The sequence below is a fragment of the Schistocerca americana genome, chromosome 2, assembly GCF_021461395.2.
Source record: "Schistocerca americana isolate TAMUIC-IGC-003095 chromosome 2, iqSchAmer2.1, whole genome shotgun sequence".
In the NCBI taxonomy this organism is placed as follows: Eukaryota; Metazoa; Arthropoda; class Insecta; order Orthoptera; family Acrididae; genus Schistocerca; species Schistocerca americana.
In genome coordinates, this window is record NC_060120.1 from 720,737,921 (window position 1) to 720,750,597 (window position 12,677).

Below are 12,677 nucleotides of genomic sequence, written 5' to 3' on the forward strand. Positions count from 1 at the left end.
TGACATCGATCTGTTGTAGAATTTTAGAACATGTTTTTGGTCGCGTATCATGTCACTTCTGGAAACCCAGAATCTACTCTGTAGGAATCAACTTGGATTCCGGAAACAGCGATCCTGTGAGACCCAACTCGCTTTATTTGTTCATGAGAACCAGAAAATATTAGATACAGGCTCCCAGGTAGATGCCATTTTCCTTGACTTTCGGAAGGCGTTCGATACAGTTTCGCACTGTCGCCTGATAACAAAGTAAGAGCCTACAGAATATCAGACCAGCTGTGTGGCTGGATTGAAGAGTTTTTAGTAAACAGAACAGCATGTTGTTCTCAATGGAGACGTTAAAGTAACCTCTGGTATGCCACAGGGGAGTGTTATGGGACCATTGCTTTTCACAATATATACACTCCTGGAAATTGAAATAAGAACACCGTGAATTCATTGTCCCAGGAAGGGGAAACTTTATTGACACATTCCTGGGGTCAGATACATCACATGATCACACTGACAGAACCACAGGCACATAGACACAGGCAACAGAGCATGCACAATGTCGGCACTAGTACAGTGTATATCCACCTTTCGCAGCAATGCAGGCTGCTATTCTCCCATGGAGACGATCGTAGAGATGCTGGATGTAGTCCTGTGGAACGGCTTGCCATGCCATTTCCACCTGGCGCCTCAGTTGGACCAGCGTTCGTGCTGGACGTGCAGACCGCGTGAGACGACGCTTCATCCAGTCCCAAACATGCTCAATGGGGGACAGATCCGGAGATCTTGCTGGCCAGGGTAGTTGACTTACACCTTCTAGAGCACGTTGGGAGGCACGGGATACATGCGGACGTGCATTGTCCTGTTGGAACAGCAAGTTCCCTTGCCGGTCTAGGAATGGTAGAAGGATGGGTTCGATGATGGTTTGGATGTACCGTGCACTTTCAGTGTCCCCTCGACGATCACCAGTGGTGTACGGCCAGTGTAGGAGATCGCTCCCCACACCATGATGCGGGTGTTGGTCCTGTGTGCCTCGGTCGTATGCAGTCCTGACTGTGGCGCTCACCTGCACGGCGCCAAACACGCATACGACCATCATTGGCACCAAGGCAGAAGCGACACTCATCGCTGAAGACGACACGTCTCCATTCGCCCCTCCATTCACGCCTGTCGCGACACCACTGGAGGCGGGCTGCACGATGTTGGGGCGTGAGCGGAAGACGGCCTAACGGTGTGCGGGACCGTAGCCCAGCTTCATGGAGACGGTTGCGAATGGTCCTCGCCGATACCCCAGGAGCAACAGTGTCCCTAATTTGCTGGGAAGTGGCGGTGCGGTCCCCTACGGCACTGCATAGGATCCTACGGTCCTGGCGTGCATCCGTGAGTCGCTGCGGTCCGGTCCCTGGTCGACGGGCACGTGCACTTTCCGCCGACCACTGGCGACAACATCGATGTACTGTGGAGACCTCACGCCCCACGTGTTGAGCAATTCGGCGGTACGTCCACCCGGCCTCCCGCATGCCCACTATACGCCCTCGCTCAAAGTCCGTCAACTGCACATACGGTTCACGTCCACGCTGTCGCGGCATGCTACCAGTGTTAAAGACTGCGATGGAGCTCCGTATGCCACGGCAAACTGGCTGACACTGACGGCGGCGGTGCACAAATGCTGCGCAGCTAGCGCCATTCGACGGCCAACACCGCGGTTCCTGGTGTGTCCGCTGTGCCGTGCGTGTGATCATTGCTTGTACAGCCCTCTCGCAGTGTCCGGAGCAAGTATGGTGGGTCTGACACACCGGTGTCAATGTGTTCTTTTTTCCATTTCCAGGAGTGTATAAATGACCTAGTAGATAGTGTCTGATGTTCCATGTGGCTTTTTGCAAATGAAGCTGTAGTATACAGAGAAGTTGCAGCATTAGAAAATTGCAGCGAAATGCAGGAAGATCTGCAGCGGATAGGCACTTGGTGCAGGGAATGGCACCTGACCCTTAACATAGACAAATGTAATGTATTGCGAATACATAGAAAGAACGATCCTTTATTGTATGATTATATGATAGTGGAACAAACACTGGTAGCAGTTACTTCTGTAAAATATCTGGGAGTATGTGTGCGGAATGATTTGAAGTGGAATGATCATATAAAATTAATTGTTGGTAAGGCGGGTGCCAGGTTGAGATTCATTGGGAGACTCCTTAGAAAATGTAGTCCATCAACAAAGGAGGTGGCTTACAAAACACTTTTTCGCCCTATACTAGAGTATTGCTCATCAGTGTGGGATCCGTACCAGGTCAGGTTGACAGAGGAGATAGAGAAGATCAAAAAAGGGCGGTGTGTTTTGTCACAGGGTTATTCGGTAAGCATGATAGCGTTACGGAGATGTTTAGCAAACTCAAGTGGCAGCCTCACCAAGAGAGGCGCTCTGCATCGCGGTGTAGCTTGCTGTCCAGGTTTTGAGCGGTTGCGTTTCTGGATGTGGTATTGAATATATTGCTCCCCCCTACTTAAACCTCCTGAGGAGATCACGAATGTAAAATTAGAGAGATTTGAGTGCGCACGGAGGCTTTCCGGCAGTCGTTCTTCCCGCGAACCATACTCGGCTGGAACAGGAAAGGGAGGTAATGACAGTGGCACGTAAAGTGCCCTCCACCACCACACACCGTTGGGTGGCTTGTGGAGTATAAATGTAGATGTAGATGTAGATGTAGATGTAGATGTAGATGTAGATGTAGAGATTGACTTGTATACTATCCAGAAGAATGTCACAAATAGAGCAAGCACCACATACCTCATCTACGGTGTTTGAGGTGACAACAAGCCCATAACGTAGTGCCCCGTGCAACTGCAGCACCAACTTGGCCATGCTGCCATCCGCCTTTTCCCTGCAGATGGCAAGCTCATCTTTTAGTTGATCTTTAGTGAGATATGCTGAGAACTGGTCACTGATTGATGAGCCACCCTTATTCTTTAGAACACTTGTAACAAAAATGTCTAAGATAGCAGACTGTAAAAAAAATCTTAAATTTTTAACCCCACCATTAGACAGTATCAGAACCCTGCCACTGAATTACTACCATGGTCTGCTACAGATGAAAGTGGTATGGAGCCGGTTTAGAGAGGTAAAGTACTGGGCCAACCTACAGGTATCGAAATTTAAACATATCATTTTATTTAAACAAGAAAAAAAATTCACACAAGACAAACTCTGAAAAAAGCTTAAAACACACCAGATAAGAACAGGACCTACCACCAGAATTCATGAATGAGACTTTACCAGAAGGCAATTGGTGACAGAACTTAGTAATATCTAAAACAGAGCACAATTTACTCTTGTGATTTTATGAAAGCAACACTCAGAACTTTTAATACTACCAAAATAATGACATTAGTATTAAGCATCACTACCAACAATATTTTCTTAAAAAAAGCAAGTATTGGTACAATAAATTTGAGCAATTGCTGGCAAATATATTTATATACATTAGGCTTAGCAGCATTAGACTAAGCATATGGCCAGCCATGCAAGTTTCTTAATGTAGCCCCATAGTACAGCTTAGAAACAGCATTAAGCTTTATCCAATTGTAAGTGACAGTCTGTTTCAGCAGAGGCAGAGCATAGCATGTTTAGAGAGTGAGTGTACTGTGACCATAAAGGGCTGTGGTTTTTGTTTTTGTTTTTTGAGGGTTGGAAGCACTGGGGGGGGGGGGGGGGGGGGTCAGAGCAAGCATCACAAGAAAACTATATGTAAACTCGGTTCTAGTGTCCAGGTGCATGAAATATGTCGATAAGAAATTCCAGCACGATGTGTGAGTCATGTGCTGTGATCTGCTTCCTACTCATTCAAGGAATAACACCCACTGAATTTTCTTGCTTATCAAAACAGTTTATGAAGAAGGTGTTATGAACAGAACAAGTGTGTTTAGGTGGCAGAACAAATGTTCATGACCGACAGGAGAGTGGAAGACCTTTCATTTTGACTAATGAGTTGGTGCAAAAACGCAAGGAAAATATTCATGAAGATCACTGATTGACAGTGGATGAAGTTTCTGTGATATTTCCATAACTTTCCAGGACTCTACTATATGAGATACTCACAGAAATGCTGGCTTCCAGAAACTGTGTGCAAGATGGATCCCAAAACAGATAAGAGAGCAGCACAAAAAAAAAAAAAAAAAAAAAACAGATCAGTAGCACCTGCAAGTTCTTGATTAGTGTGAACTGGAAGGTGACGATTTTCTGAGCAGAACTCAAAAGGAGTATTCAAAACAAAAGGAGGTGAATGCTAATGAGAGGCGTGTGCTTATTGCACAACAGTGGCTGTTGCCACACAACCTTAGCCATCAAGTAACACTTGGACTCATTTGTTTGTGATGTTTTGAACCAACCCCCCAACTCTCACATTCCCCTGACTGTCATCTTGAGATTATCATCTTTTCGTCACCCAGAAAGCACACACATGAGTGGTATTAAAGTTTCAACTGATGAGCAGGTGCAGAAAGAGGTTCTGAAGTGGAGGAAGGAGCTGTTTGAGGGGGGGGATGAAGATGCTTGTGCCATGGCTCACCACTCACACTTTACTGGATGGAAAATATGTGGAAAAATACCTTGTAATTTTTTCAAATAGACTTTTTCTAAAAATAAAATATAAAAATCTGGTACACTTGCTTTCTGAACATGCCTCACACTTATTTAAGGTACACTGGCCCCAATTCCAGGGTCCATGGATACGAAAAATAAACAGACAGGATTACAAAGCCCCCTTCCTATAACACACTTGACACAGATGAACGATGTTAAAAATTACCAAAATATACGTAGAACAAGTTGAGATTGAAAGAACAACTCATACTCACAAGGTACAACCTTAAATAAAATTTGGATATCACATCACAGTAGTGACTTAATTCACATGAGGTTTATAATTTTGAATGAGGCCACCAAGCAACATGCATAGTAAACAGGAGACTCAGATTCTATTCCCAGCCTTGGTACAAATTTTCAATCACTGCTTCAGTCTATATACATAAAATCATACCTGTATGAGACCAAAAAAGTCTCTGAAATTGTCATTTCATTTGTATAAATATTCGCACCTGGATTTCAGGCTGCATGCATCATTTACATTCGATGCTGAGGTGCTATCCTGGAAGATGGAGAGCCTCGACAATTCTTTTAATGTGTAATGGGGAGTGTAGTAGACTGGGGTGGCACTGAAAATTTGGATCAAGGAGGTAGGCATGCCAGGGTAATCTGTGCAGCTGTGTGAACCACTGTGCCAAGGTGGCTTATTGGCTAATGCACCTGCCTAGTAAGCAGGAGACCCAGGTTCGATTCCCAGCCTTGATACAGTGCTTCAGTCTCTATATGTAAAAATGTGACAAGACTTTGCCACATGCCTCTACTAATACCACAATATCAATTACAGACATCACTAGATAACAATTTAATAAAAAACCTTACACAACTACCTCAAAGATTCTACTGTGCTCTGACAAAATTTGGTAGCTAGGATGGCAAGCAACACAGATGATAAGATCATATAACAACATACCATCCATTAAAATGAAAAGTGAATGCTAACTGTAAATTCAGAGTATTAGTGTATAAATCAACACCATCCCAAATAACAGAGACTGCAAGCAAGTGGGTGTTTCCACAATATAACTGTTGTTCAGGAAGCAACAGGATGTAACCCAAAGGCAGCCCCATGTGCAATGACTGGAACTATCTGACAGGTAAAAAAACTGAACTACCATCACAAACAACACAGATTTCTTACAGATACTTAAATGTTGAGCAAAAGTAAAATGTCTAACTGTCCCATCGGAATAAGTTTCCCATAGAACATTTTTTATTGGCCAAACAACAAAAATCAGCACTTCAGACCAGCACTGACTATCGTTTTGAAGCTACCATCCAAGCATACCATTGGCCATAAAGTCACTGCTTTGCTACACGTAGTCAGTTCATAACAGGAAGAGCGACTACCCACTGCAATCATACTTAAATCACTTGTCACAAGATGCTGCCTCCACCACTGGTGGCAGGGTTACTGTGCTTATGAGTGCTTCACAACAGCCCTCATGTACCAGCTCTTTTCAGAGTTTCCTGTAGGTCGTTCACTGCTACCATAGCAGTCACACGGCAAAGGTCTCCAGTGTACTCTGCCACTATGGCAGTCCAACATTACATGCCATCACCCATACATCACAACTTGAACTAGGGGTTGTATTTTGGGAGGTAAATGAACAAACAATAAAATCTAATAAAATTATGATAAGTGAGAGAGGAATTGTATAGAACAGAGAAGCCACCCAAAAAGTGTGCAGGTAATGTACTAAACGTAATATATACCGGCTCTGTTGATTGCTGCAGAAACTTGGGTCATGAAGAAAAGGTAAAAAAGTAAAATTTTCAATGCAATGAAGTTTTTCAGAAAAATGATATGAAAAATTGAACTGTTAGGGAGACAACACATGAGTAAACCCCACTAGACAAGAAGAAAAAGTTATACCAAGATAGGCATGTGAAGAGAATGAATGAGATAAGGATGCCTAGGAAGGTGCACATATCATAGATGGGTGCCAGAGAGTAAGGAGAAAATCATGGATCAAGTGGCTAAAAGTGGAAGAAAGCAATTGGAAGAACAGGGAAGATTGGGTCAGACTAGTGACAGAGGGATGGTGGGAAGACTGGAGAAGAACAAAAGGCTTGTGTTTCGTGCAGACCATGGCAGAGGTGGGATGCTGTACAATATGCAATATGATGAGGTGATGAATCTATGATGCTGGCAATAAAAATGTACAGAAATATGATAAGGCTTTCATGACTCCACAAAGCAAACTCAGTACTGTCTGTTAACAAGAAAATGTGGATGGATCCAATGTGGAACTACACAGCTGTTGCTGCCATAGCCATTTTATGACCATATTAACAGCAAACAATGAATGTCATCCCCCTCCATGGTTGGCTATCAATCGCTTTGTTATTCTGATCTAGGTAAGTAACTAACAAAGCTGCGTTATTCATAGCTAAAACAAGAAGAAAAATACACCTTAACATTTTATTGAACACAAGAATGAATTATGTAACTGACAAATTTCTTGAACTTGATAGTTAATACCAGTGAGACAGAGGCAAAGCATTTTTGTAAACCAGTAAATTATACTTGTATCAGTTGTAATCATTAGGTCATAGGGAAAACACAACACATGAATAAGAAACACTCATGATTTCTGTTATGAATTTTGTTGCACATTAGTAACTGGTACAGACATTAAAGTACATCACATGTTTTAGAAAAACAAATACATTATATTAGTTATAGAACACATTGCATTTAATCTGTACTATTATCAAATTTTGTGTAATTGATAGCTTCATCATACATTTGCTACATTTTAGTGTAATTGATAGCTTTCCTACAGAAGCTCATCTACAGAGTGGAAACACTGTTTATAACAGGTGATGTCCTGACTGACTGACTCACTCATCAGTATCCAGCCCAACCTGCTAAGGATAGAAACTTGGTATTTGGAGAGGGTGTTGATCTTATACTGTTGATGTTGTTTAATAAGGAACTTTTGAAATTCCATCCCTAAGGGGATGGAATAGAGGATGAAGATATTTGTGAAATTATATTGTTATATAAAAACATGTTTAAAGCTAAATCTATGAAAATTGATATTTGACTTCTAAAGAAAACTGTATTAAGGAATGAAAGTTTTTATGGAAATATCACCACAAGAACTCAAATGGCAGGGTTAACGAAGTCCTCTGACTCGGGCTAGCAGAATCATGTTGCGTTTATAAGCAGATTCAGGAAGGAACATGCTTCAATGGCCTTGATAACTGTGAAAAGTTTAGAAGGTTTTGCAGTTGAACGACATAAAAATCTTTGCAGACTGTAGAGTCTACACAATTGAAGCAGCAGGCACTAAGCTAGTATGACATTAAGTACTGTGTATTTGTGTGTGTGTGTGTGTGTGTGTGTGTGTGTGTGTGTGTGTGGGTGGGTGTGTGTGTTTACATTACAAAATATATTCAAATGTCAGAAATAGTCCCAGAGTACTTACAGTTAAGGCAATACATAGGAGTAGTTTACCATTGCTTACCTAGTCTCCCTCCCTACACTTTCTCTTTCATTTCCCAGTCTGTTCAAGTATTTTTATCACTTATCACTAGCTTTATCCTCATCAGTGATTGTTGACATGAAAAATGTGGAGTTTCAGCATGCCCCAGAGTACATATTAAACTGTATGGTCTCCTATAACTGGTTGGGTAAGCCAGTTCAGTGGTCGGAGGAACCCAAGGCATACCATCTCCAGAACTATCACGTCTATTAAAGCAATGTAGTGTTCAAACCAATGTTAAAGGTTATGACAGCTTTAGCTTTTCTAACTTGGTAATATTGAAAATGCATCTGTTTTAGATGTAATGTAATTTGGCTTCCAATTTCAGATACATTCCAGAAAGTCCTGAATGGAAGCCTGAGAAGAAACTAAGGAAGAAGAAACAAATACCATTTGAAGATGATGGTCTGAAAACAGATAAAACTACTAATGAAATACATGCAAATTTAGGAGGAAGGTAAGATGTCATAACAAGTGCCAACTCTAAGTATGTGTGTGTGTGTATGTGCGTGTGGAAAGCAGTAGGCAAAATGCTAGTAATTTCTCTGTGCTGCTATGTGTTTCCAGACACCATGTTACGTTAAATACACATGAGTAAATGAGTGGTTGCCTTTCTTCACGTTTGCTTATTTTCATGTTCCAATAATTACGATTTTACTTGTGAATTTTTGTTTCTCCGTTACCATAGAATGACTATAAGATAGAGAGATCTGTGCCAGAAAATTAACAGTTCTGTGTATTGGGCATGTATGTAACCAATACAAAGCAATTTTCTCATAATTAATTGCCTCTATAGCTATGCAGTGGTGCTGGTTCAAATCCTTATGGTGGAAGAAATTTTTGTCACATTTCAGTGTTTTCATAACAAAAAACATTCCCATTTATTATTGCAGGCTGGTTGAAAATAGACTGGCTCAAGATCAGTAAAGTGTATAATCTCTTAATCTGTCTGTGTTATTTAGTATTCACTTAAAGAGTTACTGATCATGTTGTTTGAATTTTATCCCTCAGAAGTTTAGAAATGCGACCAAAATACATAACAAATAAGAGATGTACATAGATCTAAAAATGGATTGGATTAAGGAATGTTGTTGTTGAGGTCTTCAGTCTTGAGACTGGTTTGATGCAGCTCTCCATGCTACTCTATCCTGTGCAAGCTTCTCCATCTCCCAGTACCTACTGCAGCCTACATCCTTCTGAATCTGCTTAGTGTATTCATCTCTTGGTCTCCCTCTACGATTAAGGAATATGATTATCAAAAGTACAGAAAAACTCTTCATTAAATTTATTATTCACATCTAAAGATTTATGTATATGCAAGTCACCTTTTTAGAAACTGAAATGTTATTTCCAAATTATTTTTGTAGTATTATACCTGGGATCATCCTTGGGGGTAAAAGTTACCTGAGGTGATGGGCTCTCTACCCTCCCCCTCCTAGTGCCACAGTGCAGAAAGTCTGTATTCCACCTGCAGTCAAGCCAATAACTGTGAAGAAGGCTTGCACTGCAGACTTTACCTTATTCTTTACTAACACTGAAGTACCATGTTGTTGTTTTAGAGGTCTTCAGTCCAAAAACTGGTTTGATGCAACTCTACATGCTACTTTATCCTTTGCAAGTATCACCACCTCCAGATAACTACTGCAACCCACATTCACCGGAACATGTTTGCTGTCAATTTTTACCCTCCTTCCACTTTCTTTAAATACTAACTGATACTTCCTTGATATATCCGGATTTGTCCTATAAACCACTCCCTTCTTTCAGTCAAGTTATGCAAAAAGTTTTTTTCTCTCCAATTCTATCAGTACCTCCTCATTAGCTATGCCATCCACCCATCTAATCTTCAGCATTCTTCTGTAGCACCACATTTCAAATGGTTGAACTGCTTATTGTCGACATTTCAGTTCTATACAAGGTTACACACCACACATATGCCTTCAGGAAAGAGTTCCTAACACAAAGACTTATATTTGACATTAACAAATACCCTTCTTCAGAAATGCCTTTCTTGCCACTGTCAGTCTACATTTTATATCCTTTCTACTTTGGCCATTATCAGTAATTTTACTGCCCAGACATAAAAACTCATCAGCTACTTTTAGTGCCTCATTTTCTTTTCAAAACCCCTCAACATCACTTGATTTAATTCGACTGCATGCCATTACTTGTCTTTTATTTTTGTTAATGCCATCTTATATCGTCCTATTTATCCATTTAATTGCACTTACAACCCTTTTGCTGTGTGTGACAGAATTACAATGTCATCAGCAAGCCTTGAAGTTTTTACTTCTTTTCCTTAACTTTGATTCTTTCTCCAATTCTTCTATGACTTCCTTTACTGCTTGCTCAGTGTACAGATTGAATAAAACTGTTTCACTACTGTTTCAACCACAGCTTCGCTTTATACATGCTTCTATATACTTACATTTGTCCTCTATCCTTTCCTTATGACCGTTTTGCACTTTCTGCCAATCTCATTTTTTAGACATTTGTATTCTATTTTGCCTGCTTTATTTGCTGTATCTTTAGATTTTCTCTTTTCATGTGATTCTCTGCTGCCTTCACTATTTCATCTCTTGAAGTTATACATTTGTCTTCACTGTATTCCTTTCCCCTGTTTCAATCAATTATTGCATAATGTTCCATTTGAAACACTGAACAACCTCTGGTTCTTTCACCTTCTTCAGGTCCCATCTACTTCATTTCCTACCTTTCACAAAATCTTCCATTTTAATCTACAGTTTATAACAAATAAATTATGTCCATCTGCCACTGGAAATGTCTTGTAGCTTAAAATCCAGTTCCAGAATGTCATTATATAACAAATATGAAACCTTCCAGAGTCTTCAGGTCTCTTCCACAAATACCTTTAATCTTATCCTCCCACACGTCACCAGTAAGTTTTTTAGTCTCTTCATAAAAATTGATTTATTTCACAAGAACCGAGAGGTGTAAGATGTACAAATAACTTTACTTATCTTCATTTTCTCATTTTTGGTTGCTGTTTGTCATATCCAGGGGTACATTCTTCAGGCTGAAGTTTTTTTTTTAACTTTGTGGGTTCCAGATGACTAGATAAACTTTAAGTAAGACTGTTGCATGATTTCTAATTGCACCTGTTTTTTTTTATTTTTTTTATTATATCTCATTCTTCTACATTAGACTGACTTTACAATCTCCACTTCCATAAAACAGAAATTTACATTGTTATCGCCACACATAAAAACACGCCCGATTCCATCAGAGGCATGCCCACTACTACTACATTCTGCAGTACTAACAGTATTCCAAAGAGTTAACAAAACAAAAGAATTTTCAAACTCTCTTGACAAAAGAAGAATCTTCACCAAGTTACATCATTATTTTATAAATGAATCCAGAAACAAATTTAATAATTAGAGTCAGATTGTAATTAATAATAGGCATTTTAAGGGTGCCAGATATTTAGAAATTTCAAATATTTCTAAAAGAATAATAATTTTAGCTGTACATACAGAGTTAGTACATATTGATTGTAACAAATTAATTTCCTTTTGTACATTTTAGCATGAAATATAATACATTGTATACAAAATCATATGAAATTCTTTTAGTTATACAGCTGAGATAATGTTCACCTATTCAAGATTCAAAAATATTCCTGGTATCAATTATTTCTATTAAAGAAAGCTAATGTTAGAACATGGTGTCCCAATACAAACGTTCTTTCATGATTCTTTCACCAAGTGTCAGAAATGATTAAAATATACTCTGTGAAAAATTTTACCAATTGACTTCCTCTTTAATTCCTTTTCACTTCCTCTTTCATTCCTTTTCCTGGTCCATATTCTCCTACTATTTTACCTTCATTTCCTGCTACAAATTACAGCAACCCATCACAATTAAAGTTTTGTCTTCCATAACTATCTGAATAATTTCTTGTATCACATCATACATTCTTTCAATCTCTTCAATAGATGCAGATCTAGGTAGCATATAAACTTGTACTACTGGTGTGTGTTAGCTTTGTGTCTGCCTTGGTTATGATAATGCATCCACCATGCTGCTCATAGTAGCTTACACTGACTCCTATTTTTTTCATATGTTATTAAACCTACTATTGCATTACCTCTATTTGATTTCGTGTGTATAGCCCTGTAGTCACCTGACCAGAAGTCCTGTTCATCTTGTCACTGGACTTCAGTAATGACAGCTATATTTAACATCAATCTGTCGATTTCCCTTTTTAAATTTTCTAACCTACATACCTAATTAAGGGGCTTAACATTCCATGCTCTAATCTGCAGAATGCCAGTTTGGTTTTTCCTGATGGATATCCTCCTGAGTAGTCCCTGCCTGGAGATCCAAATGTGGGACTGATGATGATGTTTGGTTTATGGGGCGCTCAACAGTGCGATCATCAGCACCCAAATGGGGGACTATTTTACCTCTAGAATATTTTACCCAGGAGGATGACATCATCATTTATCCATACAGTAGAGCTACATGTCCCTGGGAACCACTTTCCGCAGTTTGCAATACCAGCAAAGCAATACCATTTTTGCTGATATTGTAAG

General features: G+C 39.9%; 1 protein-coding gene across 2 annotated transcripts in view; it reads left to right on the plus strand.

The window, feature by feature from the left end:
• LOC124595871 (organic cation transporter protein-like) overlaps window positions 1-12,677 on the plus strand; it is a 321,547-nt gene that overhangs the window by 241,928 nt on the left and 66,942 nt on the right. For both annotated transcript variants that reach the window (XM_047134777.1, XM_047134778.1), the window contains one exon: window positions 8,447-8,575. In XM_047134777.1, coding sequence (XP_046990733.1) covers window positions 8,447-8,575 — 129 coding nt within the window. The remainder of the gene's footprint in view (window positions 1-8,446; window positions 8,576-12,677) is intronic.